We start from the raw sequence: 26,457 nt of genomic DNA, 5'->3' as shown, positions 1-26,457 counted from the left end.
ATGGCCTTCTGCGCAGGAGCGTGAGAACATGGCGCTCTCGCTTCAGCTCCTCTTTCCAGATGAACCCACCCCGCCCTGCCCCGTCCCCTTCCTTTTTATCCCGTGCGCTTGGGACTCCTGCTCAGCCCTGACGGCAAGGCCTGGCACTCAGCCGCCTCTGCACCGTCCTCTATGTTTGTGGGGGAGCGCAACACCCTTACGCTCCCCGCTCTGCAACTGGAGGATCAATAACCGACGGACACGCCTCCAGGTGAATGGTTCGCTTTATTGTTGACATACCAACAAAGCCTGGCCCTGTGCCAACTGAGACCCCTGTATCTCGTTCCTGTCTCGTGCAGGGGGGCTGGCAGCTGTGATCTACACTGACGCTCTGCAGACGCTCATCATGATAATCGGAGCTGCCATCTTAGCTGTAACAGGTAAGGCCAGGGAGCTGCACAGACATACCCCCTCCAAGGAAATCTCTTTCCTCATGCAACTCGAGCAGTCTTAAAAATAAATTAAAATACCTGATCTGAGCGAGTCACGTGCCCAGACGTTTAGGGTGAGATTCGCCGCTCTGCGGACGGCTAGCCAAAGCCTGCACCACTTACGCTCCCCTGTGGCCGTACCCCCATGTGTGCACGCCCTGTGGGTCTAAGTGCTGCACAGACTTCGTGCTGGGTCTCTGCACTGGGGTGAATTCCCCGCCGCGTGCCCTTCCTGTTTAATTGTTCTACGTGGCAGGCTCCCGGTATCCATGTGATCGATCTAGGATGACAGGCTGGTTAGGTGATTGATTATCAAGTGGAACTTCAAGTTTTTCTCCAGGTAATTCCCAGCTGTTGACTCCCTGGGTGTTATTTGAGGCATACCCGGAAGGGATCCACCCACATCAGAACGCAGCTTCCTCTGATCTTCTCTGAAACATGCACAGCAGAAGCCAAGGCGTGAGAGAGTCTGCGTTCCATGTGCGTGCAGCCAGGGAGCTGGAACCGGCGCTGGGCACTCTCCTCCCTTCCTCAGGGTCTTCCTCTGGCTTTGCTCTAACTTCATTCACAGGCATTTCCAGGTGCTCCTCACTGGAGCACCTGAGTGAATTTAGCCTCACAACACCCCTGTGAGGTAGGGAAGTCTCGTTCTCCACCTTTTCCGGATGGGGCACTTAGGCGCCGAAGGGTTAAGACACAATTTTCACAGTTGGGTGTCTACCGCTAGAGCAGGTCTACACCCAGAACGTACAATGGCACAGCTACGTCTCTTAGGGGTGTGAAACCCCCCCCCCCCGAGAGACGAAGCTCTGTTGCCCAACCCGCGGCGTAGACAGCGCTAGGCTGACAGAAGAATTCTTGTGTTGAACTAGCTGCTGCCTCTCGGGGAGACGGATTGCCTACGCTGCTGGGAGACCCCGTCCCGGGGCCGTAGTGAGTGTCTACACTGAAACACTGCCGTTGTGCTGCTTTAGCCGTTGGAGTGTACACACCCTAACTCCAAAGTTAGGTACGTCTACACTGGGGGGGGGGAACAATGTGGTGAAGAGTCTCGGAGCCTAAGTAACTGGCCTGATTTCAGAGGTGTGTCCCCCCCCGCCGCGCGTACAGCTCAGCACCTGTTCTTTGAGGGGGAGGGAAGGGCACAGTCTCTGATGCCATGTATTGACAGAAATCAGACCAAAGGCAAACAGCAGCCAAGGCTTCAACCGTACAAAAAGGAGCAGGACAATTTCCCCCCAAGTAGTAACCAGACCAGAACCACTGTCCTGACCCTAACAGAGGTGCAGATCAAAAAGAGGGCCGCAGAGAAAAGAGAACTAAAGGCCCTTGCATACTGCTGGGCATTCGGTGGCACCTTAAAGACGAACAGATTTATTCGGGCATAAGCTTTCGTGGCTAAAAACCCCCACTTCTTCTGTTAGTCTTTGAGGTGCCACCGGACTTCTCGTTGTTTTTATGGATACAGACTAACACGGCTACCCCCTGATGCTGGGTATTGTCACAGGTTTGGAGCAGGCAGCTGAACAAGACATCCTCTGTGGATACTGGTTTTGAATCTGGCCCCTGTGCAGGAGTGCAAGTTTGGGAATGGCATGCACACAGGTGTGCTAAAGTTCACAGTCCACTCATGTGGGGCTGTCATTCCCAAATGCCTCTTTGTCACCCTTTAGCGGCTAGATCACGCAGACAGGGTTGAATCCACTACTGCCACCCAAGTGCAAAATATCTGCTCCTTGAGCTCAAGCAGTAGAGGCCTGTGCAGAGGTCACAGTTTCGGTCCCCGCTGACTACTCATTCTGGGCTGTCATTGCAGAAATAGTCGACAGCACAATACTTTGAAGAATAGCCTCAAGTGGCCAAATCCTGGTGGGAAATACATGAACCACGTGATTGCACAGAGACCGAGTTTGTATGGGGTTCATATAACAAACAGCTTCCTCCACCAGGCTGTTCTACAAAAACTGAGCAATGACCACACAGTTGGAAGTAGAACTGGGCAAAACTTTTCATCTGAAATTTTTGACAGTTGAAACTTGCAGATCCCAGTCAACTGAAACATTTTGTGAACTTGGGTCGATTTCCGCAAATATTTCCAGTAAAAAAAAGTCGAACAAAACCCAATCGCCCTAAAAACAATTCCAAAATCTTGAAATGAAACATTTTGACATTTTCAGAAAGAAAGATTTCAGTTTTGGGGGTTGAAATGACTTTTGGTTTTGGAATTTCCTCCCCCCTATTTTGTTTACCCCCCCCCCAAATTTTATTTAGAAAACGCAAAAATGTAAAAAAAAAAAAAAAAAAAGTTTGAAATTGAATTAAAATGTTTCAGTTAACAATTTTTGAAAACCTGTTTGGAACTGCTAGCAACCCGACCTTATTGTTGTTAGTAGGTAAACTGAAGCAGATCGACCCAGGCCTCTGGGCTGGGATCCCCCTATCCAGCATTAGCCCGGGGCCGGCTCTCCCAAATGTGGGCATGCTCACCCCCTGCAGCACTCATGCGAACAGTCCTTGTCCCGCACGCACCTTGTTGTTGTGGCTCATGGCATGGTTACCACGGCAAGTCATTGAAATCACGGCCTAAATCCCTGATCCCTTTTGGCGTACACCACAAAAACGTTAATCCTGGTGTGTGAACTCATTGGGCGTTAACGAGGCAGCTGTGGGGCAAATTCTCTGCAGGCCTTCCAAACTGCAACATCCCTTTGTTGGTCCACACCTCCTGTGTGTGCAAATGCCAATGTTGCTGCATGAAAACTGCTGCCTTTGGAAATACTGCAGGTCCCGGAGCCCTGAGTGCATCTACCTGCTTTCCACTATGATTCAGCATTTGCTAACTGCCCGCACTTAGAGAGCATTTATTGTTGCTTCCCATCCGCCCAGGTCTTTGGCTCATCCGCACCGGGATTAACCAGGTGTGGGCGTGTAGCCACTTCCCCTTTCACAAGGACAGGGTGAGTTTACAAACACTGATCCTCTCCCCAATACTCAAAGTGGTGTTTGCGTGTGAGATGGCTCGAGTCCTCAGACAATGCTCGGAAAACATCCACCTGCCCCCTCTGGCTGTGGTCTGGGATTGAGGGTCCCAGGACTAAACCGCAGACTTCTGGGGCAGAAGAGACCATCAGGATCATCTAGAGTCTGACCCTCCTGCCCATCGCAGGATGTAGAACTTCGTCCAGCCGCTTCTGTAGTGGGCCCATAAGCTCTCCCCGAGTTACTGAAGTCCCCATCTCGCATGGCCATGGAACTGCACTGAAATGGCAAGACACCAAGGGGGGAGTAATGTGCAGTTCTGGGGCATTTGGATCAGAGTTTAGCCAGGCTCATTTCTGGGAGGGGGGAAAGCCCCATCCCAGCATCCCTACCGTGCAGGGAGCGGGGGCGGGGGATGAAGAGGAGAAGGTAGATGGATGGATGTTTTTCTACAAGAGCTGCTCACGCTCAAACCGGCAGGAATCCAGGGCAGTGCTGGGCTGTGTCCTGCGGGAGGTCAGACCAGTGGATCATAATGGGTCCATTTGCCCTTGGAATCCATGAATAAAGTCTGGGCTCGGGGCTGCCATTACCAGAGTGTGAATTCTCAGTAACGAATTCCCAGCCAAGGATGCCTGTTTTTGGGAGCATCCGGCTTAGGAGTCTGAAGATTCGGACACAAATCCGCAGCAGGCTGGAGTGTGAAAGGCTCATAAGAACATAAGAATGGCCCTACTGGGTCAGACCAAAGGTCCAACTAGCCCAGTATCCTGTCTTCCGACAGTGGCCAGTGCCAAATGCCCCAGAGGGAAATGAACAGAACAGGTAATCATCAAGTGATCCATCCCCTGTTGCCCATTCCCAGCTTCTGGCAAACGGAGGCTAGGGACACCATCCCTGCCCATCCTGGCTAATAGCCATTGATGGACCTTCCCTCCATGAATTTATCTAGTTCTTTTTTGAGCCCTGTTATGGTCTTGGCCTTCACAACATCCTCTGGCAAGGGGTTCCACAGGTTGACTGTTCTTTGTGTGAAGAAATACTTCCTTTTATTTGTTTTAAACCTGCTGCCTATTTATTTCATTTGGTGACCCTTAGTTCTTGTGGTATGAGAAGGAGTAAACAAGACTTCCTTATCTACTTCCTTATCTGCTCCATGGGGCAGACCCAGCAGATGGCCAGGCCTTTCACCTGGCCCCCAGTTTTGGCCTGGGCCCAGAGGAGCATTACCAGGGCGTTCGGTTTCCATGGGCTGCACTGTTAATTCTCTCGGCTGCCAGCCGCTGTGACTTACGGGCACTAGCTAGTCATGAGGGTGGCAGCCCTGCCACAGACCCCTTCAAAGGGCACAGAGAGGAAGGGTGAGGGGACGGTGGGAGGGTCAATACTGATCTGGTAACCCCACGAATCTAACCTGCTGCTAATGCCAAGGTGCTGAGAGTTGGGCGGTCAGAGCTGGGGGTGGGGGGGCATTAGATCTGGCTCCCAGTTCAGGCCCCGCTCTGATTCTCACAAAGCAGCAGCGCAGAGGAGGAACGGAAGGCGAGATAGGGACAAGCTGCTCCCTCCACCCTGCCCATCGCTTTAAAATAAATTCAGCCCCAAACACGACAGGTTGTGCTAAAAGCAGCCCCTGATATCCGGGCCTGGGGTTCGCCCAGCCCTTCATAGTGGGGCTGCTTCCTCAACCTTCCCCCAGACGGCTACCTCGCCTCTGCCCCGTCCGCTGCGGCGTGGGAGTCTGTGCTTGGTGCCCAGCGGGGGCCTGGCCTGGGCAAGAGGAGACTCTGGCAGCTCCTCCTGGGCGTGAGTAACGGTCGCTGTGCCGCACCGTGTGCTGGGGATGGGATGCAAACACACCTGCAGCACCTGCTCTCATGTGAAGCTGCCAAAGACGGGGGTGTTCCCGCTCCCGCAGGGATTGGCTTGGAAGGGCGTGCTGAGGAAGGGGAGGGGCATCCTCCCTCCTCCTTTTGCAAGCCAACTATGTTGCCTTCCCATGCATCCGTGGCCAAAATCTCCTCCCGGCTAGCCAGGGTAATCCCACTGCCTTTAGCGGGGCAACTGCAAGGTGAATTTAGCCTCCGTCTCCCACCGGCTGCGAGGAAGCAAGCCTGGATTCCCGCATGGCAGCTCCACTCGGGGCTGCAGGCATCAGGGCTGTCGGGCAGCTGGGTGCTCCGCAAGACCCTTGTGCCCCAATGAGTGACACCACTACTTAAGCTGGCAGGACTGGGAGTGGCGGGGTGGCGCTGAAAGCAGGCTGCTGGTGGGGGGGGTCTATCGCATGGGGTTCATTTGCGAGTGGTTGCCCAGGCCGGGGATGATTTGGGGAGAGCGGGGAGCTAGGCCTTTTGCACAGGTGTCACTTTCACCCCCGGGGAATTAACTGCCCCAGAGAGAAGATGCCATTTCTCAGGGTACATCTGCGCTGCAGCCGGAGAGGTGAATGCAGCATGTCCAGACATCCCTGCGCTAGCTTTGGTCTAGCTAGCTCCTGTCCCAATAGCAGTATGGTCTAGCCACTCAAGTACCTACCCAGGACGCCTGGCGGGCTTGGACAGCCCACGCTCGCTAGGTCAAAGCGAGCTCAGATATGTCTACACCTCCTGCAGTCACACCTCCGCTCGCAGTGTAGATGGACCCTAAGAAAACCCAGCGAAGTGAGTCTGTATTGCACTTGGGTCTAGGTGCCCAGAGACGATGGGGCTATCAGGTCACTACCTAGATCGATACAAAATGGTCTGACCCCTGAGCCAAAGGGTGGACCCTGCACTTAGCCCCATCACGAATCAGGTCAGTCGCTACCTCCTCTGGTCGCGTTTACCACTTCAACAAGAATGTCCCACTGCCCGGGGACCTTTGTGCTTTAATAAAAGTGACTCGTTGGAAATACAAACTCAGTGGCAAGAGCGTCCCAATGGGGAGCCTGGATCCAGGACCCGGGATGTGTCCCCTGGGGGGGAGCATGAATCTACCAGGCCCAACTATGCAAAACACTAGCTGATGCATGTGTCTCTTAAATAAGAATAAAATTCCACTGTAACGTGTAGTGGTTCTTTCCCAGGCCCCGCCTCTCGGGGCAAGCGGGAAGGGAGGAAAGATTCTGCCAGCTGATCTGCTTGTATTTCAGTGCTCTAATCAGCCTCCCCTCCCCATTCCCTTCCAGCCTTTAGCAAGATCGGAGGATACCAGAACCTGGCAGAGGCTTATTTAAAGGCTGTTCCGGCCAAGATTATCCCCAACACAACATGCCACCTGCCCAGAGTTGACGCTATGCACCTCTTCCGAGATCCCGTCTCGGGAGACCTCCCCTGGACCGGCATGACTTTCGGGCTCTCGGTTTTGGCCACTTAGTACTGGTGCACCGACCAGGTAAATGTAAACATGTTCCCCCTCCCTCGCGGAATTGCACCTCCCCGCTCAATGGCCTCTGAATACTTGCAGTCCACCTGCTTTGGTGCCTACTGGTCCTTGCAGCTGGCGGCCCCAGGGAGCCTCCGTTTGGAGTCGGTGGAAACCTGCTGGCCTCCGCCCGCCTTGGTCTTGAGGTGCTTGAACTGTGAGAGTTTGGTGAGCGGGATGCCAAGTGGCATCCTCACTTCGTCCGCTGTCCTCTGGTTTTCTGGGAGGGAGGACAAGGGCTTGCCAGTTACTCTGCTGATGCCTTGTGAGAGGTGGCCGGGCTGCACGTTCCTGGTAGAACTGAAACCTTTGCTTTGCCAGTATGGCCGGGGGCTGGTGGTTGCGGTGGGTTTTTTAGCACTGGTTCCGTCTGCCTTGTATTTGCTGGGCCCTGGGTTTTTCTCATGTCTCAGGGTATGGACGCCCCCTCTGCCTTGTCCTGGGCATGCTGGGTTCCTGGATACATAGTGGTGGAAAGGCTGGCCCTGTTTGATAAAGACAAGAGAAGAGAATAATGGTTACTGGCAAGAACTGGTGGGACACACGCTCTTGAAGTGCTATGAGTGGGCCTGGCTTTGCCACTGACTCACTGTGCAACCTTGGGCAAGTCCCTTTGCTGTTCCCTAGCTATAATTCTCCTCGGGTTTGGGGTCGCTGGAAACCCCCAAGAGAGAGAATTAAGCCTTAACCCAGCATTTCCCAATGGGGTTTCTGTGATAGCTTGTCCTCTATTTCCCCCAGAAATTCACAGCATCCCGTAAGTCTCCAGAGATACCTCAATGCTCTGCCTCTGTACGGTAGCCTAAACACCCATTGTGACCCTCTGTGTGGCTTAAGGCAAGATTCATGCAGCTGCAAGTCCAGGCTCTGGGCTTGGAGGGGCCCACGGGCCAACCAATCTGAGTGGTGGGGAAGATGGCACCTGAGAAGGATGGAGCAGGAGGTGACATTGGTAGGGCAGGGAGCCAGCAGCACTGTAGCATTGTGGGAGTTGATTAGTTGTGTAGAGGGGCCTTTACATCGGGTCCGGGCCCCAATAGTCTTAATCCACCACTTACATAGACTGGATATTTGTCTCCCTCTGTTTCCATCCTATTAGCTGGTTAAATACCCTGAATGGCTCCTTTTCGCCCCAATCCTGTGCTGTGGGCTCCCATGCCAGTCTGCAAAATGGACGCAAAACCACACCCAAATCAGATGCCTCCACTCGTGCGGGAGGTCGCATTTCACACCCACTTCACCCCGGGGTAAATGTGTCAGCACATCCTGGGCGTGTCTTTGTCCCAGCTCTGCCCTGAGGCTGACATGGCCCCACACCCAAGCCAGAGTGGCCTCTTGGCACTGGATCCATGCAGAACAAACCCAAAGGTACCCAGCTGGACGGTGCTGTGCAAAAGCCCGAGCTGCGAAGGCTTTGAATGTGTTGAGACAAGAGCAAATATTTAGATAACAGAGACAATTGCTAGGAGCCCAGGCAATGCACCATGCGTGTTTCCACCACGCCTCGTCAGCAAACAGGATCCCTGGCACGAAGGTCTGAGCCAAAACACATGGGCTCCTTGCAGGTGACCCATTAGGCTGCAGGTCTGGCCCTGCCTCTCTGTGCCTCCTTCCCATAGCCTCCCACTCTGAATGGCTTGGGCCTCCTGACACCCCGCTTTCTAGATGGGAAACTGAGGCACAGCGAGACGAAGTGACTTGCCCAAGATCTCATGGAGTCTGTGGTGGAACAAGAACTCGAAGCTGGGTCTCTCCAGGCCCAGGTTGGCATCCCAACCCAGGGACCGTCCTTCCTCTCGAAGAGCTTTGGATAAGTGATGAGTGCCCCGATTGATGCTTGTCAGGTGGCACCTCCCCATCCTGCCCCTGTGCCATCTACTGTGAATCAGCCTCATTTTGGTTCCTTGTCAGGGGAAATCCCAGGCGAGACTGGCAGGCTGGTTCTCGTGCCGCGTGGCCGTGATTCAGCCGTGCGACTTCCTCTGAGTCACTGCGACAGGGACGCGAGAGCAGCCTCCGCACTCGGCATCTTCCCCGGCTGGTTGGACGGAAAGGCCGGGAAAGAGCCACTCGACTACCTGGGCCAGCCCCCGCCTGGGTTGGTCGCTTGGGTCTGTGGGCCTGAGGCGTGAGGAGTGAGCCCGCGGTAACTTCGTGGTGGCTGTGGGGTGCCTGCTCGTTGCAGCTGTAGACGACGGGTCAAGGCACAATGTCAGGGAAAGCCTGGCCGTTCTGACTTGGGACAAGGCTTCCGGCCCCTCCAGAGCGATGCTGCTGCTTAGGGAGGTCACCGACGCAGGCCTTTCCCGGGCCCCAAGATTACAACAGCAACGGGTCAGGGTCAGGAGCACTTGGCACCTCTGAACAGGTGGCCTAGTAATACAGAGAGCTGCTGAGCCCCTGAGAATGAAGCCGTGGGGGTTGGCAGGGGCTGTTTAGCTGAGCTGGGTTTTTTTGCAGCCCTTCCACTGACTTGGCTGTTTTAGGAGAGGCTCCGAATCCAGCCCTGCCATTGATGGGAGAAGCTTGGTGCCAGCAGAGACCTGGGAACCAGCCACCCTTGCTCTACGTTCTTGGCTTTGCTATTGAGTTGCTTGGGCAAGGCACTGAACGCCTCTGCCTCGGTTTCCCCATCTGTGAAATGGGAGCACTAATGCAACAGCCCCGTGAGTGAGGCTGCGTGGGCGGGTGTCTGTTTGGTGCTTGGAAGATGACAGTGTCAGGCCTCGCACGCTCTGGGAATGCTCCGTCCATTGTGTCCCCCCTCCTCCACTCACTGCTACGGCACCGCAGAGACGGGGACGGAGCAGTGGGATGCTCAGCCCGCGTGTAAGGACAGCACAGAGAGGCACAGCAGGCAAAGCAGGAGGGGCACGCATGGTCATGGGACGCAGTGAGCACTAGTGGGTTTGTGTGTGTAGGGTTGGATGGCAGGGCTGCCGTTTACATGTAGGTATATGTTTTTGAGGGGAATCTGGAATTTAATTGTGTGTGTGTGTGTGGGGGGGGGAAACGGCTCCTTCATTACAGGATAGAGAGGGTCAGTGTGAACGGGAATGTGCCACACTGAACCGAGGACTTAGCAATGCTTCTGTCTCTCAATATACACGGGCACATTCTCCTGCAAATTCTCCCCTTGCTCGAAGGCTTTGTCTACGCTGCACTTTCGGCGGTAAAACCCGCCCCCCACCGCGTAGTACACGACTACCGCGTAGTGTAGACACAGCCTCCCTGACACTGGGAACAAAGACCAAGAGCCTGTCACCGAGCAGCACTCCCGCATTGCCAGACTGAGTGTCGCGTGAGCCGCTAGCTCGGAACCCAGCAATCCCACCTGATTGATCTCAACCAAGGCCGAGCGCAGCGGCGTTCCTGCTCTGTTGTGCAAGGCTGCGACCTGCGGAGACGACCTATCCCAGCATGCAGTGCTCTCGCTTCAGCCCCGTGGCGGGCGAGGTGGAACCTTGCATGCAGGGAGCTGGGATCTCCAGCGGGGGAAGTCCATGGGCGGCACTGGGCCGTTCTGATCTTCTGGAATAATCCCAGCAGATCCTGTTCGGAGCAGAACTGCAGCCCTGCAGGATGCGAGGACCAGATGGGCCTGGGCTGCAAAATTTGGGTCGAGTTTGGACATGACACGGGGGTTGAGGCCCAATTTCTCAAGCACTAAGCTGCAACTGGTCATGTCTCCATCTCTTTTGCAGGTCATTGTGCAAAGGTCTCTCTCGGCTAAGAACCTGAGTCACGCCAAGGCCGGCTCCATCCTGGCGAGCTATTTGAAAATGCTGCCGTTGGGGATTATCATCATGCCGGGGATGATCAGCCGGGTTCTCTATCCAGGTGAGGTACAGACACAGCAAAGGGGAAGTGTCGGCAGGGTTTTATAATTTGCCTGTCACTGAGCAAAAGCCGCTGCGGTTCAGAAGGGCAGCTTGTGCCACATTGGGACAGCATGCTGAGTCCCTCTGCATGGACACTAGCCAGCCCGCAGGGTGCTCTTCAAAAAGCATGGGATTTGCCTGAGTATCCTTGGTCAAAAGTTCCCCTTTTCCCCTCCTAGTGTGTGCAGGGCACCGTGGGCTGCAGTCCCCCACCACAGAGGTGGCTGCATTTCAGTGGTGGTGTATGCATACAGCTAGTGAAATGCTTTGGAAGGAGTGTTATGTTGTTGTGTTGGAGATGAGGTGTTTCAATCCCAATTGGGTCTAGGGATATGTGTGTGGGCGGGGGGGGACGGGGGACAGGGTTAGGGCTGAAATTCAGTGGCACCAGCTCTTCTTATAGACTCATAGATATTAAGGTCAGAAGGGAAAATTATGATCATCTAGTCTGACCTCCTGCACAATGCAGGCCACAGAATCTCACTCACCCACTCCTGCGGTAAACCTCTCACCTATGTCTGAGCTGCTGAACTCCTCAAATCACGGTTTAAAGCCTTGCAAAATGGTGCAAGCTTTGCAAGATCATCTGATGTGGTGAGATTTCAGCAGCATCCAAATGGGAAATAGGCCCTTTCCACTTCGGGGTTCAGTTTGGAGCCAAAACTCCACAGACTGGCTGAGCTTTGGGACGCTGGATCCTTAATGCCCCACCGAAGTTCACAAAGGTTCAGAGGAGAGGGTTGCCGTTTAGGCCCATCGCTAGCTGCTGGGCCACATTCCTATCTGGTGTAACTCTTCCATTAATGACCCTGTGGATTCTGGGCTTCTACAGGTTACACCAGGGAGGAATTTGGCTTGCTAACGGCTGGTTGAGATTTCTTGTGTGTTCCTAATGACGACCACTTGACTCCTTGGTGTCTTTTTCCTTCAAAAAGAAGCTACTGTAAGAACCCTAATCACAAGACAAAGCTACCTGGCCAGTTTTTGGACACAGTGGCTGGGAAGCGGGGCCAGAGCAGACTGCTTTATAGCAATGCTTGAAAGGTTTTGGCACAGCCAGCTTTACGCAGTGCTGGGATTTTCGGATGAATGAGTAAAACTGCATTGGCTGTTCGCTTAGCATCTTCGCAGGGACGTATATTGGGTCTGGGCTGGTAAATTTCATTGCCTATAGAGATTAGAGCTACATTGAGGACTGGATCCTGAGATCCTGTATACCTGGGTAGCTCCAATTTCTGCCCGTGGAGGATCAGTTCCCGAATGACGGAACGCACTGAAAGGTGGAAAGGGAAAGCTGGCCCTGGACTAATTTTTGTGCCTTTAGAAAAGGAAATGTAGCAAGAGGTGAGCAGCGAACCAGCAACCTCAGTGTTCGATGCTAAAAAGCGGGGTGTGTCCAGGCACGGCCACACCTTGTGGGAACAGCTGTCCCACAAATAAAACCAAGCCCAAATGATCAGCATGTTCCTTGCTGTGGCTCTGCAGCGTGAGTAGGCCTGAAAAGTGCTGACTGCGGACTGTTGCAATGTTCTCCACCATCCCTATTTCACTGCACTGTCGCCGTGTGCCTCTGAGTCATTCCGCGCCAGGTGCTGTTCTCTTTGATGCTAATCGTTTTTTTATCAGGAGCTAAACAGCAAGCCTGGGAGGGACCTGCCTGCCTGGGCCACCCTGGCCCCACCTGTGCGTCATGCCATGGCACATGTGTTTGTTGCTGAAAGGGCCTTTTCCTGGAGCCTGAAATATGGCTTGGTGAAAAGAGCTTCACAAGGGGATGTGGGGGGCTGTTTCTGCTCTGCTCCCAGGTGGCCCTTAGCCCCTCTCGCAGGTTATGTCTGCACAGCAGCTGGAGAGGTAATGTCCCGCTTGGGTAAGCATACGGTCGAGCCACCCCTGGACGTACCTAGGATCCCAGAGGTAGCAGCATCAGGGCTGGCCTTATGGGTGGACCACATGGGCAACCACCCAGGTGCCGTGGTCTAGAGGCATGGACTGGGGAGGGCCTGGGGTGCGAGGTTGTAGAAGGGAGCTCTGGGCAAAGTTGGGGAGCCAGAGGGGCCTGTTGGCCAGGGGGAATGGTAGGGGGGGAGCCCCGAGAGGCAGTAGGGGTCTGGGGGGATGGATGGAGAGGCAGTGAGGGTCTGGGGGAGTAGGGAGCCCAGGGAGGCAGTGGGAGGGTGGGGAGGCCTGGGGGAGGCAGCGGGGGCCAGGGCAATGGGGGTCGGGGGAGCCTGGGGAGACAGCGGGGGCCGGGGCAGTGGGAAGGAGCCCAGGGAAGCAGCAGGGGGTGGGGGAGATGGGTGGGGGGCCTGGGGAGGCAGCGGGGGGCAGGAGGAGTGATAGGGGAGCCTGGGGAGGCAGCAGGGGCTAGGAGGGATGCATGGGGGGCCAGAGGAGGCAGCAGGGGTGCCAAAATACAAGCTCGCCCAGGGTGTCATGGTCCCTAAAGCCGGCCCCGAGCAGCACGCGGAGCACAGGCAGGCTCCAGGGCAGGAGAAGGAATCAAAGAAGAGGCTGATATGACAAGCCATCCTACCTGCCCGGCCTTGCTGGCGAGTGCTCCCTTTCCATCCAGGACAGCACGCGGGCTATTGCCCGTTCCCAGCACACACCTGATCACCTCGGTAGCATCGTCCCGTCTCAGGCCCGTGTCCTCCAAGCGCACGTTTGGCGGCGACTGCAGGCTCCCCAGGGGGCTGACGTAGGTGCCCCGGCTGATGTGGGGGTCGCTCATTTTCCTTTGCAAGTGCAGGTTCCCCCCGTTGGGGATGTGATCGGAGTTGGTTCTCCGGAGCGGCCCAAAGCGACCTCTCACCTCGAAGAGTTCGTCCGAGGTGGAGGAGGCATTGGAGGGGTGGTAGCTGTGGGTGGCCGAACTGCTGGAATAGCTCTCCTGATCGCTGAGTGTCAAATAGTCCTCTTCATCGTCCTCCCCTTCCAGGCCGTTTGCGGGACACATGGCTGCTGTGCCCTGGGCTTCCTGGAATACGGCTGCCTGCCTCTTCAGCTGGTGATGGCTGGCCGCGGCTGGAGCTTGTGCGGGGTTTTCATCCGGCCTGTAATCTGCGTTTGCTTGCTCGGCCCCGTGGTGCAGCTGCTCCTTGGCGTCCCCGAGCAGGGCAGCCGTGTCTTTGCAGAGCACACCGCTTTTGGAGATAAAGTCCGTGACGTCAACTGTCCGAGGCCTTGGCACAGGGGGCCTGACGTCCATCTTCTGTGTCTCTGCGGCTGTGGGCTGCTTCAGGTGCTGGCTCATGGCCAGGATAGCCAAAGCTCCTTTCTTGTCCTCCCCAGGACTCCTTGCTTTGGGGCTTTCTACTGGCTTGGGAGCTTCCTTGATTGGGGTCGGAGAGGTGGCTGGAGAAGGCTCTTGGCTTCTCTTGGCTTTCAACTCCTTGTTCTTTAGCATCTGCCTGTGCTGGACATTGGCGTGGGCGACGTCACAGACCTTGATGCGGTTCATCTGGGACAGCTTCACATTCTTTATAGTGGGGTCAATGATGTTGATGTACCCCAAGATTTCGCTTGGGTCTGGGTCTGGCTCCACCCAAGTGGGCAGGTAATCGAACATGTTGGCCTTCTCCATGTTGAGGAGGCCAGGATGGATGGGTGGGGCTAGGTCAGCCATGTCGTTTTGCTGCTCGGCACTTTGGCCCTCGGGAAGGGCCTTGTTTTTGCTGTCCATCATGTTTCTGCCAGTGCCCACCTGCCTCTCGGACGACATCTTGCTGATCTGTTCTGCGCTCTTGGCCTTCACCAGGGCATATTTTGGGTTAATCAACTTCTTCACCACTGCATTGGCTGGGGTCACGGGCATGAGAGAGGGCAGAGTGAACGGCTCAGGTTCTGGCTCCTCGTCCATGGGAATGGACTTCAGGCTGACCCCCCGGGACATGAGATAAAGCTCCTGGAACTGCTTGTCAAACGCTTCCACCACCTGGCCGGAGAGGACTGAGATGACATTCCTGTCGGTCCTGGCTGCGGACCAGGTGAAGCTGGAATGGAAACCAATCAGAAACAGTCTGAGTGCATGGCAGCAAACCCGGCCTTGGTTCCCCTGCTCCCTGGCTTGCTATTGAGACTTGAATAACTCAACCCCGGGCCCAGTTCTGTGCTCTCTGGGGCTGGCTAGATCCTGCGGCCTTTTGGGCCGAGTTCATAAAGGGCTGCCTTCTACTGCTGCAAGGGCTTTATGTGCATCTCAGCCTAGTTGCTTCCTCAAACACATGTTCTAGTCCGGTCCAAGGGGCAGGAGCGGGGCCTTAGAAGCAAATCCTCACAAAACCACCACCTAATTTAGCAGGAGCAGCAGACTTATCTCAAGGCAAGTCTGGGGTTTGATGACCGGAGGTGAGAGATTGGGATTGCTGGGTATCGGGGGTGGGGGGCAGGTCAGGTTCACTGGGTGTCGAGGTTTGCAGGTCAGGATCGGGGTGCAGTAGCAGCTGTTACACCCACTGCATGCTGCCTGGTTCTACCCACTGCTCTGACTCTGCACTATCACGAGGATCAAAATCCCCTAAAAAATAAAACGCCGACCCGCACGGTTCCTCTGTGGCCCAGCTGAGGCTGACCCCGTCCGGCGTGGGAATAGCTGACAGAGCTGTCTCTGGATTACCTGTAGGAGCCGCACATAGCCCGGTCGCCATCCAGGAACATGAACTTCTGGGCTAAGGCACCTTTGAACTTCGTGGCCGAACGGGTGAAAAATTCCGTTCCCCCCGTGCAGCGAACGCGGAGATTCTGCAAAGCAAAAGCAAGGAAGCAGGTGGGAAAAGAGTCCCGTGGCCGGACAAAGATGCTTCTGGCCTGCCTCAGTGGACTCTTGTTTAGGGCTGAAAAATTGAGTCTCTCTCCCTGTTGATTTGCTCTTTTTTTAAATGGCCATTTCCATTTATTGCTCCCTCTGTTGGCCAGTTTGGGCTTGATTCTGCTCTGAGTGGCGCTGTTATAAATCTGGATTAACTCTGCAGAATTGGTCAGTGGTGCTCTGGTTTCACACCACCGTCACTGGCTCTGAATTTGGCCCCTTGCCTCAATAAAAAGGCAGAGCTCTTATCTTCAAAGCACCATTCAGACCTCTGCATAGACACTGACTAATCCCCACAATAGCTCTGAGAGGTGGCTCAAGCCTGGTTTACATGCAAAATGTCGATTGATTTAGCTACGTCACTCAGGGGTGTGAAAAGTTCACTCCTCTGAGCGCTGCCGTTAAGCCAGCCTGAACCCTGGTGTAGATGCAGCTAGGTCGATGGAAGAATTCTTCGGTCACCTGGATACTGCTGCACGGGGAGGTGGATTTACCTCCGTTGAGGGGAAACTACCCTTCCATCGATGAAGGAAGCGGCTATGGTATGGCGCTGCAGTGGTTTAAGTGAAGCGCTGTGGTAACACCCGTAGTGTAGACATGGCCTAAGTATTATCCTCCATGGCTGAAGGGAACTGAGACACAAGGAGGTTAACTGACTTGCTCCAGGCCCCACAGTGAGTCAGTGAGGCTCACCTGGGACTAGAGTTCAGGAGTTTGCTGCTTCCCCAGAATGCCTAACCTGGCTTTGTGTGGATTTTCTGCTTTCTGCTGTGATTATACCCTTTTCACGGTCACCCACTGGCTGGAGCCTGGGATGGGATCGGCCCTGGGTGAACCGCAAATGCTTGTCACCTGGAACGGACGTTCGGAGAGTGTTCCAAACTAGCTTGTACAGTTGTATTACTGACGGTGAAATAACTGGCCGCCAGTTAACTCAAGGTAAGAACGCTAGTGTGGACTGACCCGTAGGGACGTGGAGAATACCCCCATGTGCCTTCAGATCCCTGTATGGGAAGCACATTAGAAGCTAAGTGTTGTTGTTTACATTTCCACATCCAGGAAAACAAGCTAGAGGCTGACCTCATTCTGTCACCAGATTCAGTGCATCCCTGTTAACTTACTATCCTTTAACAGCGCATTAATCCAGCTCCTCCGTCTAGGCCAACCCTTTTCATAAGTTCACAAAGGACCATTAGAGGCTCTCGGGTCACACCCAGCAGAGCAAAACACCCAGGTCTCAAGGTATGTTTCATTCTCCCTCCTCCTCACTCTCATAGCAGCAACTGCTTTAAGTAAAATGTGTTAATCTCCAGTGGGAAGAAAACAAAAGTGAGCGCACACAAAGATAGATGACTGTTCAGAAAACACAACAGCCGCTTCCCCCAACCCCTGAATCACTGCAAACACTCAGCAGTTGCTTAAGAAACTGTCTGGCTTTCCCAAGCCTGTGCGGTATTCACCAAGTGCATTGAGCCTGCTTTGTAGACACTGAAATAACGACTTACATTTCTTTAGCAGCTTTTATCCTGCATGATCCGGCTCAAAGCACTTGCCAAATAGGGTCAGGTTCTCTGAGGTGTCCTGGCTGCTTTGCACCATTCTGGCAATTGACTTCCGTGGGTATTTCTACACTGCCAGCCTCCCAACCCAGGTAGATAGATTTGGGCTAGTGTGACTCTGTCCACCGGTGCCGGGAAGCTCAGTACCAGAAGCAGTCTAGACACCCCCAGTGAGAGCTAGGTGGGAGAATCCAACCTGGACTCTGTCTCCAGGGATCTGCTGTTCCAGTCCTGGCCCCGTCCACAGCTCTGCCAACGCACCAGGGTTCTCGCCGGCATCCCCCCTTGCGACTAGCCTGGATCTTTCCTGAGCTGAACATTAATCTTAATCTCAGGGCTGGGTGGCTGACATTTAAACACCACACAGCCCAGACGTATGGAAATCACTTCCCCATGCAACCCTGGCCAGGTAATGTGATGGGTAAGAGAACACCAGGCACCTGTCGGATGCCGGGGCTGTGTTGCCTACACATATATGAGCTTTCGTTTCTCTCTGTGCCGCAGTCCCTAGGACAAAAAGAAAAGGAAGACTTGTGGCACCTTAGAGACTAACCAATTTATTAGAGCATAAGCTTTCGTGAGCTACAGCTCACTTCCTCAGATGCATATCGTGGAAACTGCAGCAGGCTTTATATATACACAGAGAATATGAAACAATACCTATTCCCACCCCACTGTCCTGCTGGTAATAGCTTATCTAAAGTGATTTCCAGCACAAATCCAGGTTTTCTCACCCTCCACCCCCCCACACAAATTCACTCTCCTGCTGGTGATAGCCCATCCAAAGTGACAACTCTTTACACAATGTGCATGACAATCAAGCTGGGCTATTTCCTGCACAAATCCAGGTTCTCACATCCCCCCCACCCCCATACACACACAAACTCACTCTCCTGCTGGTAATAGCTCATCCAAACTGACCACTCTTCAAGTTAAAATCCAAGTTAAACCAGAACATCTGGGGGCGGGGGGTAGGAAAAAACAAGAGGAAACAGGCTACCTTGCATAATGACTTAGCCACTCCAAGTCTCTATTTAAGCCTAAATTAATAGTATCCAATTTGCAAATGAATTCCAATTCAGCAGTTTCTCGCTGGAGTCTGGATTTGAAGTTTTTTTGTTTTAAGATAGCGACCTTCATGTCTGTGATCGCGTGACCAGAGAGATTGAAGTGTTCTCCGACTGGTTTATGAATGTTATAATTCTTGACATCTGATTTGTGTCCATTTATTCTTTTACGTAGAGACTGTCCAGTTTGACCAATGTACATGGCAGAGGGGCATTGCTGGCACATGATGGCATATATCACATTGGTGGATGCCTGCACATCCACCAATGTGATATATGCCATCATGTGCCAGCAATGCCCCTCTGCCATGTACATTGGTCAAACTGGACAGTCTCTACGTAAAAGAATAAATGGACACAAATCAGATGTTAAGAATTATAACATTCATAAACCAGTCGGAGAACACTTCAATCTCTCTGGTCACGCGATCACAGACATGAAGGTCGCTATCTTAAAACAAAAGAACTTCAAATCCAGACTCCAGCGAGAAACTGCTGAATTGGAATTCATTTGCAAATTGGATACTATTAATTTAGGCTTAAATAGAGACTTGGAGTGGCTAAGTCATTATGCAAGGTAGCCTGTTTCCTCTTGTTTTTTCCTACCCCTCCCCCAGATGTTCTGGTTTAACTTGGATTTTAACTTGAAGAGTGGTCAGTTTGGATGAGCTATTACCAGCAGGAGAGTGAGTTTGTGTGTGTATGGGGGTGGGGGGATGTGAGAACCTGGATTTGTGCAGGAAATAGCCCAGCTTGATTGTCATGCACATCGTGTAAAGAGTTGTCACTTTGGATGGGCTATCACCAGCAGGAGATATTGTTTCATGATTTCTGTGTGTATATAAAGTCTGCTGCAGTTTCCACGGTAAACATCTGATGAAGTGAGCTGTAGCTCACGAAAGCTCATGCTCAAATAAATTGGTTAGTCTCTAAGGTGCCACAAGTACTCCTTTTCTTTTTACCAGCAGGAGAGTGAATTTGTGTGGGGGGGTGGAGGGTGAGAAAACCTGGATTTGTGCTGGAAATCACTTTAGATAAGCTATTACCAGCAGGACAGTGGGGTGGGAATAGGTATTGTTTCATATTCTCTGTGTATATATAAAGCCTGCTGCAGTTTCCATGATATGCATCTGAGGAAGTGAGCTGTAGCTCACGAAAGCTTATGCTCTAATAAATTGGTTAGTCTCTAAGGTGCCACAAGTCCTCCTTTTCTTTTTGCGAATACAGACTAACACGGCTGCTACTCTGAAACCAGTCCCTAGGACAGCCATTCTACTGCTAGCTGGAGAGGTGAGAGGCTCACGAGTGCTCTTGGGGGCCAGGGCTGGGTTAATACCCTGACGGTGAGCAAATTCTATGCCCTTTTTAGGGCAGGAAACCCTTCAGTCAGAGAGCCGCTTGATGGCTGGAGCCATGTGGCTGCATTCCTCAAGGTAGATATCTGCTGTACCAAGAGTGGTTTATGGCCCAGTGGTTAAAGTACAACCAGGAAAATCAGGAGTCAGGCCTGAAAGTGAAACCAGAAGATTCCCAGCCATCAGGAATTCGTGATAACAGCCACACGCCCATCTGGTGCACGAGGGCTTTTGATCATTGCTCTGCAGGTAGGTAGGATCAAAGGCGTGCCCTGCTGGCTTCAGTCACTGCTGGGAAACCCGCCCATCCGCCCTTTGCATTCACACAATGCCTGCCCTGGCTGATGGGCTTATGCATCCAGTGAGACTTGGTAACACTGGCTAGCACGGTCCAGATCTCTGGCCCTAGCACTGGAGAGAACTTTCTCACACAGCTTGCCAAAGTACGCAGATCCCTGACCTGGAACATTCTTGGATGTTTTCCAGAACAGAGGCTGCCAAATAGTGCTTGATATTGTGGGAGCAGGTGAAATGCCAGCTGAAGGACTAGCTTGAGAGCACCAAACCCATGGTGATGCCCTGTACCCAGTTTCTTATTTCTGTATCGCAGACATTCGTGATGCTGTCCAGCCAGGAGAACCTGATCCCTGCCCCCCACAATGCACGGGCCTTGGACACAGGAACACTTTGATCTTCCCTGTTTTCTGCGTGTGGCGCACTATAGTTTAATCTCTGTGATATTTTGCTCTGCCTAGTTGTGATTCTTGATCCTACATGTTATTGGTCAATATAAAAACCCCACCAGCATGATAATTCTCTGTTAGCTCAAGTGGCAGGGGCTTGTGTTGGGAGGGTCTGCGTTCTAGCCCTGTTGGGCCTGGTGTGGCCGATGTATTTAGCACAGAGGCAGCCATGAGATCCTGTTGCCAGGGCCTGGTTACAATACGTGTCTCTCCTGTTAAGATAAGGGGACAGGAGGACAGGGACATTGAAGCCAAGTTGCTCCCTGCCTGAGTGTGAACACACCCTGTGCTGGCAGATTCCTTCCGTTGTTACTCTCTCTCCATGGGTGCCGTGTCGGGCTGGGTGTTTGACATCACCGTGGTTGGAGCCAGCAGCTGTTCTGCTGCCATCCGGCCCTGCCTGCCATTAATGGGAATGACCAAAACATTGTTGACAGCTCGCAGGAGACGCTGGGGGTGTGTGTGTGTATCCCCCCCCATCCCGCCTCCTTGCTGTTGCAGCGTGTGGAGGCCCTGGAATGGGAAAGCCTTGTTTGTTGTTTTCAACGGTCTCTTCTCTTCCCCTGGCTGCAGGGTTGCCTGAAGGCGATAGACCCAATCATCCCATAGGCTTGCCACAGAGCTACTGACCTGGCGGCCAGAGAGCCTGGCTGGGCAGAACCAGGCATGCGGGGCCGGAGACTCCACAGATCTTCCCCCTGCTGAATGGCTGGGCTGGGGGGCTGCAGAGGCAGCTCCGGGACCTTGGGGGAGGATTCCTAGCCCTTCCCTTCCTCGCTGTGTGTTTCACCTGTACCCAGATCAGCTCTTCGGCCTGCGTGCAGTGGGGACATGGGGCTGGATTACGCCTTCAGGGCCAATGCTCCTTGCTAACTTCTCCATCATGCCCCAGGCCTTTCCCACCTCCTCCAGCAGCCTCCGGGTCTTACACGTGCTACCGATACGGATAGCCTCCCCCACGCCTCAGAGACGCCTGTGCCCTGAAGAGACAGCCAGCCAATGGATCCTGGCCTTCCAAACATCCCCTTTCCCAGCAGCAGACAGAGCTGGGTGGGTGGGCTGCTGTGGTTTGGGCCTCACTGGGCACCATTATTAATTTGTATTTGTGCCCAGCCAAGCAGCAACGTCGGCCATTTCCCAGACAGGTCCACTCAAGGGCCTGCGGGCCAGCGAGAAGGCATGGATTGAAGCCCTATGTGGCAGCATGCTGGCCCAGGCATCAGCCAATCTGTCCTGCTCCTTCCCTCCACTTCAACCTCTTTGTATTTCACTCCAAGCCTGGCTCTGAGCTGGCTGCCAGCCACGCTTCGCTGGACGGCCTAGGCCTGGACATCAGCTTCAGCCTTGTCTACGGGAGAAACCGGCACTGATTTAACTCGACCGCTGCCGCCTGCTTTGTGGATGCTCTCAAACCGAAATGAGAGCGGGGGCTGGGGACACTGGTAGAATAACTCACTAGTTCTGAGCAGGTGATCTCTCAGCACTCTGCGAAGGAAGGCAGCATCGTTATCCCCATTTTACAGCTGGGGAAACTGAGGCACATTGCAGGGAGGTGACTTGCCCAGGGGAAGAGCTGGGACTAGTGCCAAGGATGCCTGATTCTAAGTGCAGCACCCTAGCCACTAGGCCCCACTACCTGGCTTAGCCAGCACTCCCCTTCATTTTATACAAACACTCCCTTCCCCCGGAGGTGCCCAGAGGGGCTAGCAGGGGCCTTGCTGGAGATCTGCACCCCATTTGTGCCTAGAAGGAAAGCTGGGCCTCAGGCGTGCTTGTGGGGATCACATGCCCAGCTGGCCTCTTTCTGCCCCCTCCTGAGCCAAGGCAGAGCTCTGAGAACGAACCAGGAGACGTTGCAACGACGCATGGCACCATCGGCTTTTCGGCCTTTGAAACGATAATTACAGGCAGCGCGAGCGCCGTTGCTTGTAAACTGGGTGAAAATACCAGCTGGAATGGTCTCCCCTGCCGCCGAGCTCCCTTTGTTTAGCCAGCTGTGGGCCCAGCTGTGGCGTCCCGAGTGAGAGGCAGCCCTCCATTTCAGGTTGTCATCCTGTGGGCGTGAGAGAAATGTGCTGGCCAGGGCACTCGCCAGTCTTAACGCTGTGTGCAGCTGCAATTCAGTGCCATTGCCTTGAGGATGCCAGTGCAGTGGGCCTGGTTCTCCCACACCTGGCACTGTGCATCGTCACCCAGCCAGGCTCGTGTCTGACATCCCTTTTCATGCATTCGCTGTGCACGGAGGTCACCTAGGACACCAGGGCAGAATCAAGTCCGATTTTTCTATCCTAGCTTCTGGTTGACTAATCCTGCTTGCCTATAGCAACCCACAGCATGGCACCATGCCCTCTGTGCCCCTCTTACCTTCAGGTGCCCGGCATGCATCTGTGCTCGCTCGCACATCTGAAGGAAGTATTTCACGTTGGTCTCATCCACAATGATGTAGACTCCGACTTTCCGCTTGAAGCCTGCGTCCAGGAGGTCCTTGAAGATGTCGACGTCCGTGAACATGTCCATGACCACAGCCACGACCTGTGGAGGGAGGGGAAAGGGCAGGAGAGAGTGAGTTCAAATGATATACACAGGCTAGAGTGCCGTGAGTAGCTTCACTGACTGACCCCTGCTGTTCCGCCTCAAGTCAGGGACTGAAATTATTATTACTTATTACAGGATCCACGCCCCCCTCCAGTTGTATCCCAGGTCCCCATTGTGCTAGGCGCTGTACAAACACAGAACAAAAAGACAGTCCCTGCCTTCCCTGATCCCTGGGGCAAGACCAGCCCTGTGAAATGTTTACTAGTCCTCAGTGTGGTTATGCTGGTGCCATCCAAGTGTTTCTAGCCCTCTAAGGGAGTGAGATTTCCCTCTGATTTACCACGCTACTTTCCCCACCAAGGCAGTTCTCACATGATTTTATCTGCCTCTGGATTGACACCCGCTATGTAGAATTCTGCGTGGTACCAACAGGAAGCCAGCAACCCCCCTGTTCAAAGAAGATCCAACATCAGTCGCCAACTCTAGCGGACTGGGATGTAGCACGTGCTCAGTGCACGTTGGAGCTGAAGTTGGAAGCATAGCAAGACGGACATCAGGGTGATGTGAATTGAACTGCCAAGATCTTGTGATCTGACTAGGATGCAAACAAATGGGGCTCACCTGGTGAGGACCCCGTATTTCCCTGGCAGGGAGCTGCACTCGGAGCAGGTCCCAAGACTAGGACCAGTAGCACGAACTCCCATCAGAACCACACACACCCCCCCAGCTCAGGGCCCTGATCTTGCAGGTGCTTATGCACTGGTGGTACCTTTACCCATGGAAGCAGTCTCCTAGAAGTCAATGGAAATTACCCCTGAGGCCATGTCTTTATGAGAGCTGGACCTTACTCAGCTCTGCAAACTCACACTGTGCCTTGAAAATTCAGCCCCCCGCTGTGAATGGAGCCCTGGGGCTCTTGCTGGGTCCCCCCCACCAATACACAGAGGATATGGGTCAGTTACAACTGCCAGCTATTGAGCCTTGACTCTTTAGCTCAAACTGTAGCAGCTCATGCTTTGAGCACCGGAAGGCCCTGGTATGTTGGCCAAGATGGCAGCCTTCACACATGCTTTGCAGAATGGAGACACCAAGATATATTATCCCCCTCTCCGAGAAGCTGGGCCTAGAACCTGGGTCCTTTAGCTCCAAAAACACAAGCGTCTACTGCTTGAGCTGAATGCACCCCCCCGTTTCCCCACCGCTGGTCAGAAGAGCCCCGTGGAGGAAGCACCCCTTGAAAATCCCCACGCTACAACTCCACTCTCCAGTCTACCTGAGGTAAGCGCCACCCGGAGCCTGCACCCCGAACCCCCTCCCACGCCCCAACCCCCAGCCCCAGCCCTGAGCTCCCTCCCACACTCTGAGCCCCCTCCTATACCCCAAACCCCTCATCCCTGGCCCCACCCCAGAGCCTGGACCCCAGCCGGAGCCCTCACCCCCTCCTGCATGCCAACCCCCTGCCCCAGCCCAGTGAAAATGAGCGAGTGAGCGAGGGTGGAGGAGAGTGAGCGACAGAGGGAGGGGGGATGGAGTGAGCCAGGGCAGGGCCTCGGGGCGGGGTAGGGGGCAGGGCAGGGCGGGGCAAGGGGGTTCGGTTTTCTGCAATCAGAAAGTTGGCAACCCTAGCCTGCAAATGCCTTACCTCTTGCTGCTCCCAGAAACACCCAAGATTCCCATATCCGAAGGATGTCAGAGCTCAGAGTATTGCTCCCAAATGCTATCCTCCAAGAAACGAGGCCTCCGTGTGTTAATTACTCATGTCAGGCCAGGCCTCAGCTACAGTGTGCCTCTTTGTAGACGGCCAGTTTCACGGCTTCCCCTTTTGGTTTAGGTGTGTCTTTCGCTCTGCAGCGGGGAGGAGGGGAGCAGGGAAACCTGACCGTAAAGCCACAAACATTGCCCGGATGATTTAGGGCAGCATTTCCCCACAGGTGTGCTGCGGAATTTTTTGAAAAACTACATATGAGAACCAAAAACCCTTCCCTTGTAGTTTGATTTGTGTCAGAGCCGTACTCTAACATCGTTAATTTTATTGTCTAGACTATGAATTGCAAGGGCGGTACACAGCTTAAACCGCGGCAATAAGAGGGTGAGTTGATTTGGAGACAATATGGTGACGTGCCTCAAAATAATTAAAGGTATCAATGTGTGCCGACACAGAGAAAAGTTGGGAGCCACGGACTTTGGGCCAGAGGTAAGACCTGCAGTGACGTTTCCTTCCTTCTTAAAAACTGGCTCGGCTGCAGGCCGGCAGTGTTGCTTGAAAGTCGCTGGCAGTTTGTCGTACTTACAAGGGATCACGCCTAGCTGCTCTGTTTAATCAGGTGCTGTGACTGAGGAGAATTTGTGCAGTTTGGCTCACTGGGAAATATACACTGGGTAGAACCAACCGTTCCTTTGTTGGATGGAAATACGTGTGTGTCCCTTCCACCGGGCTGCCTAACTACAGCATGTCATGGCTGGCTGTGTCGCGTCTTGCTGCCTGTCCTGTTTTGTTTATATGACCCACTGTGCTGGTTAGGATGCCGTTCCCTATGTGCAAACAAACACAGCTGTCAGAGTAGCAGCCGTGTTAGTCTGTATCCCCAAAAAGAACAGGAGGACTTGTGGCACCTTAGAGACTAACAATTTTATTTGAGCATAAGCTTTCGTGGGCTACAGCCCACTTCAAAAGATCCAGTGGGGGGGAGCTGACTCCCTGCTGGTTCAAAGCCACCTCCTGGTGCGGTTCCCCACCACGGGGACGTGTGCCATAATCCACCATAGCACGAGCTGTTATTTTGGGGGGGCCAGTAAGGAGCCATGGCAGGTTGCTGTGGCAGGGATGAGTGGCAGGGGGGCGATGCTGTTAGCCTGTATTGCGTGTGCGGCGTTACTGTGTCCATAGCCATGGGCCGTCATCTTTGGGGCTCCAGTCCTGCCATTAGACAGCTCCATGACTGAGCTTTGCCCTCCGCAGCAGCAACGTCACCTGGCTCTTTAAACGCCTCCTTTCGCAGGGTCGTTTTAAACCCCAAAGCAGCACTCGGTGGAGCTTCGCTTGAGCTGTCCAGAGGAGAGCCGCATACCTGCCGTGGCCCCTGCGGGCTGGCAAAGCCTGCAGCTGGGCTGGGGAGAATTCCCTCGGTGTAGGCGTCGCACAGGGCATCCCTGTGCCCATCTCCCCTCATGAGCCCTGGTGCAAGAGAGGTGTGTGTTGGAGGGGTGGGTGTTTGTAGCGCCAAGTCCTGCAGGATTGCCATCCCTCGGATCAGCCCCCAGCCTCAGCTGCGCTTGGGCATTTGCTTCATCCCCAGGAGGCTTGGCAGGGCACACAACGGGGGCTTACTGTCACATTTGCCCTCCTTCTGCCAGAGCTGCGAGTTGGCGTGGCACAGAATCTTACCCTGTGTCTGTCTGGGAATTCGCCCCCTCCAGCAGGGCCTGATCTCAGGGTTGAGCTCAGCAGAACAGCAGTCGGAGCTGCATGGGGTTAGTCAAGTGACATGCAGGGCGAGGGGAAAGCACAGCTTAAAGCCAGCAGGGGTCTGTTCAACAGCCCGGCAATGCGGAAATGCCACGCGGGGATAGGAACCCAGGATCAGACCCATGTCCAATAGTCCGGTACCCAGTCTCTGAGAGGGCCAGCCCCAGGAGGTGTGCAGAACCCGGCA

The 26,457-nt window shown here is 54.0% G+C and overlaps 2 protein-coding genes across 2 annotated transcripts in view; one reads left to right on the top strand and one right to left on the bottom strand.

The window, feature by feature from the left end:
* SLC5A10 (solute carrier family 5 member 10) overlaps positions 1-26,457 on the top strand; it is an 82,538-nt gene that overhangs the window by 21,197 nt on the left and 34,884 nt on the right. The window contains exon 6 of the mRNA XM_073361791.1: positions 10,559-10,694. Coding sequence (XP_073217892.1) covers positions 10,559-10,694 — 136 coding nt within the window. The remainder of the gene's footprint in view (positions 1-10,558; positions 10,695-26,457) is intronic.
* Positions 6,162-26,457, bottom strand: part of FAM83G (family with sequence similarity 83 member G) — a 32,857-nt gene continuing 12,561 nt past the window's right edge. Inside the window, exons 2-5 of the mRNA XM_073361792.1 lie at positions 22,634-22,801; positions 15,354-15,478; positions 13,272-14,730; positions 6,162-7,339 (exon numbers count right to left, since the gene is read on the bottom strand). Coding sequence (XP_073217893.1) covers positions 6,914-7,339; positions 13,272-14,730; positions 15,354-15,478; positions 22,634-22,801 — 2,178 coding nt within the window. The 3' untranslated portion in view covers positions 6,162-6,913. The remainder of the gene's footprint in view (positions 7,340-13,271; positions 14,731-15,353; positions 15,479-22,633; positions 22,802-26,457) is intronic.

This window comes from Lepidochelys kempii, chromosome 10 (assembly GCF_965140265.1).
Source record: "Lepidochelys kempii isolate rLepKem1 chromosome 10, rLepKem1.hap2, whole genome shotgun sequence".
In the NCBI taxonomy this organism is placed as follows: domain Eukaryota; kingdom Metazoa; phylum Chordata; order Testudines; family Cheloniidae; genus Lepidochelys; species Lepidochelys kempii.
This window is presented reverse-complemented; position numbering and strand designations above follow the sequence as displayed.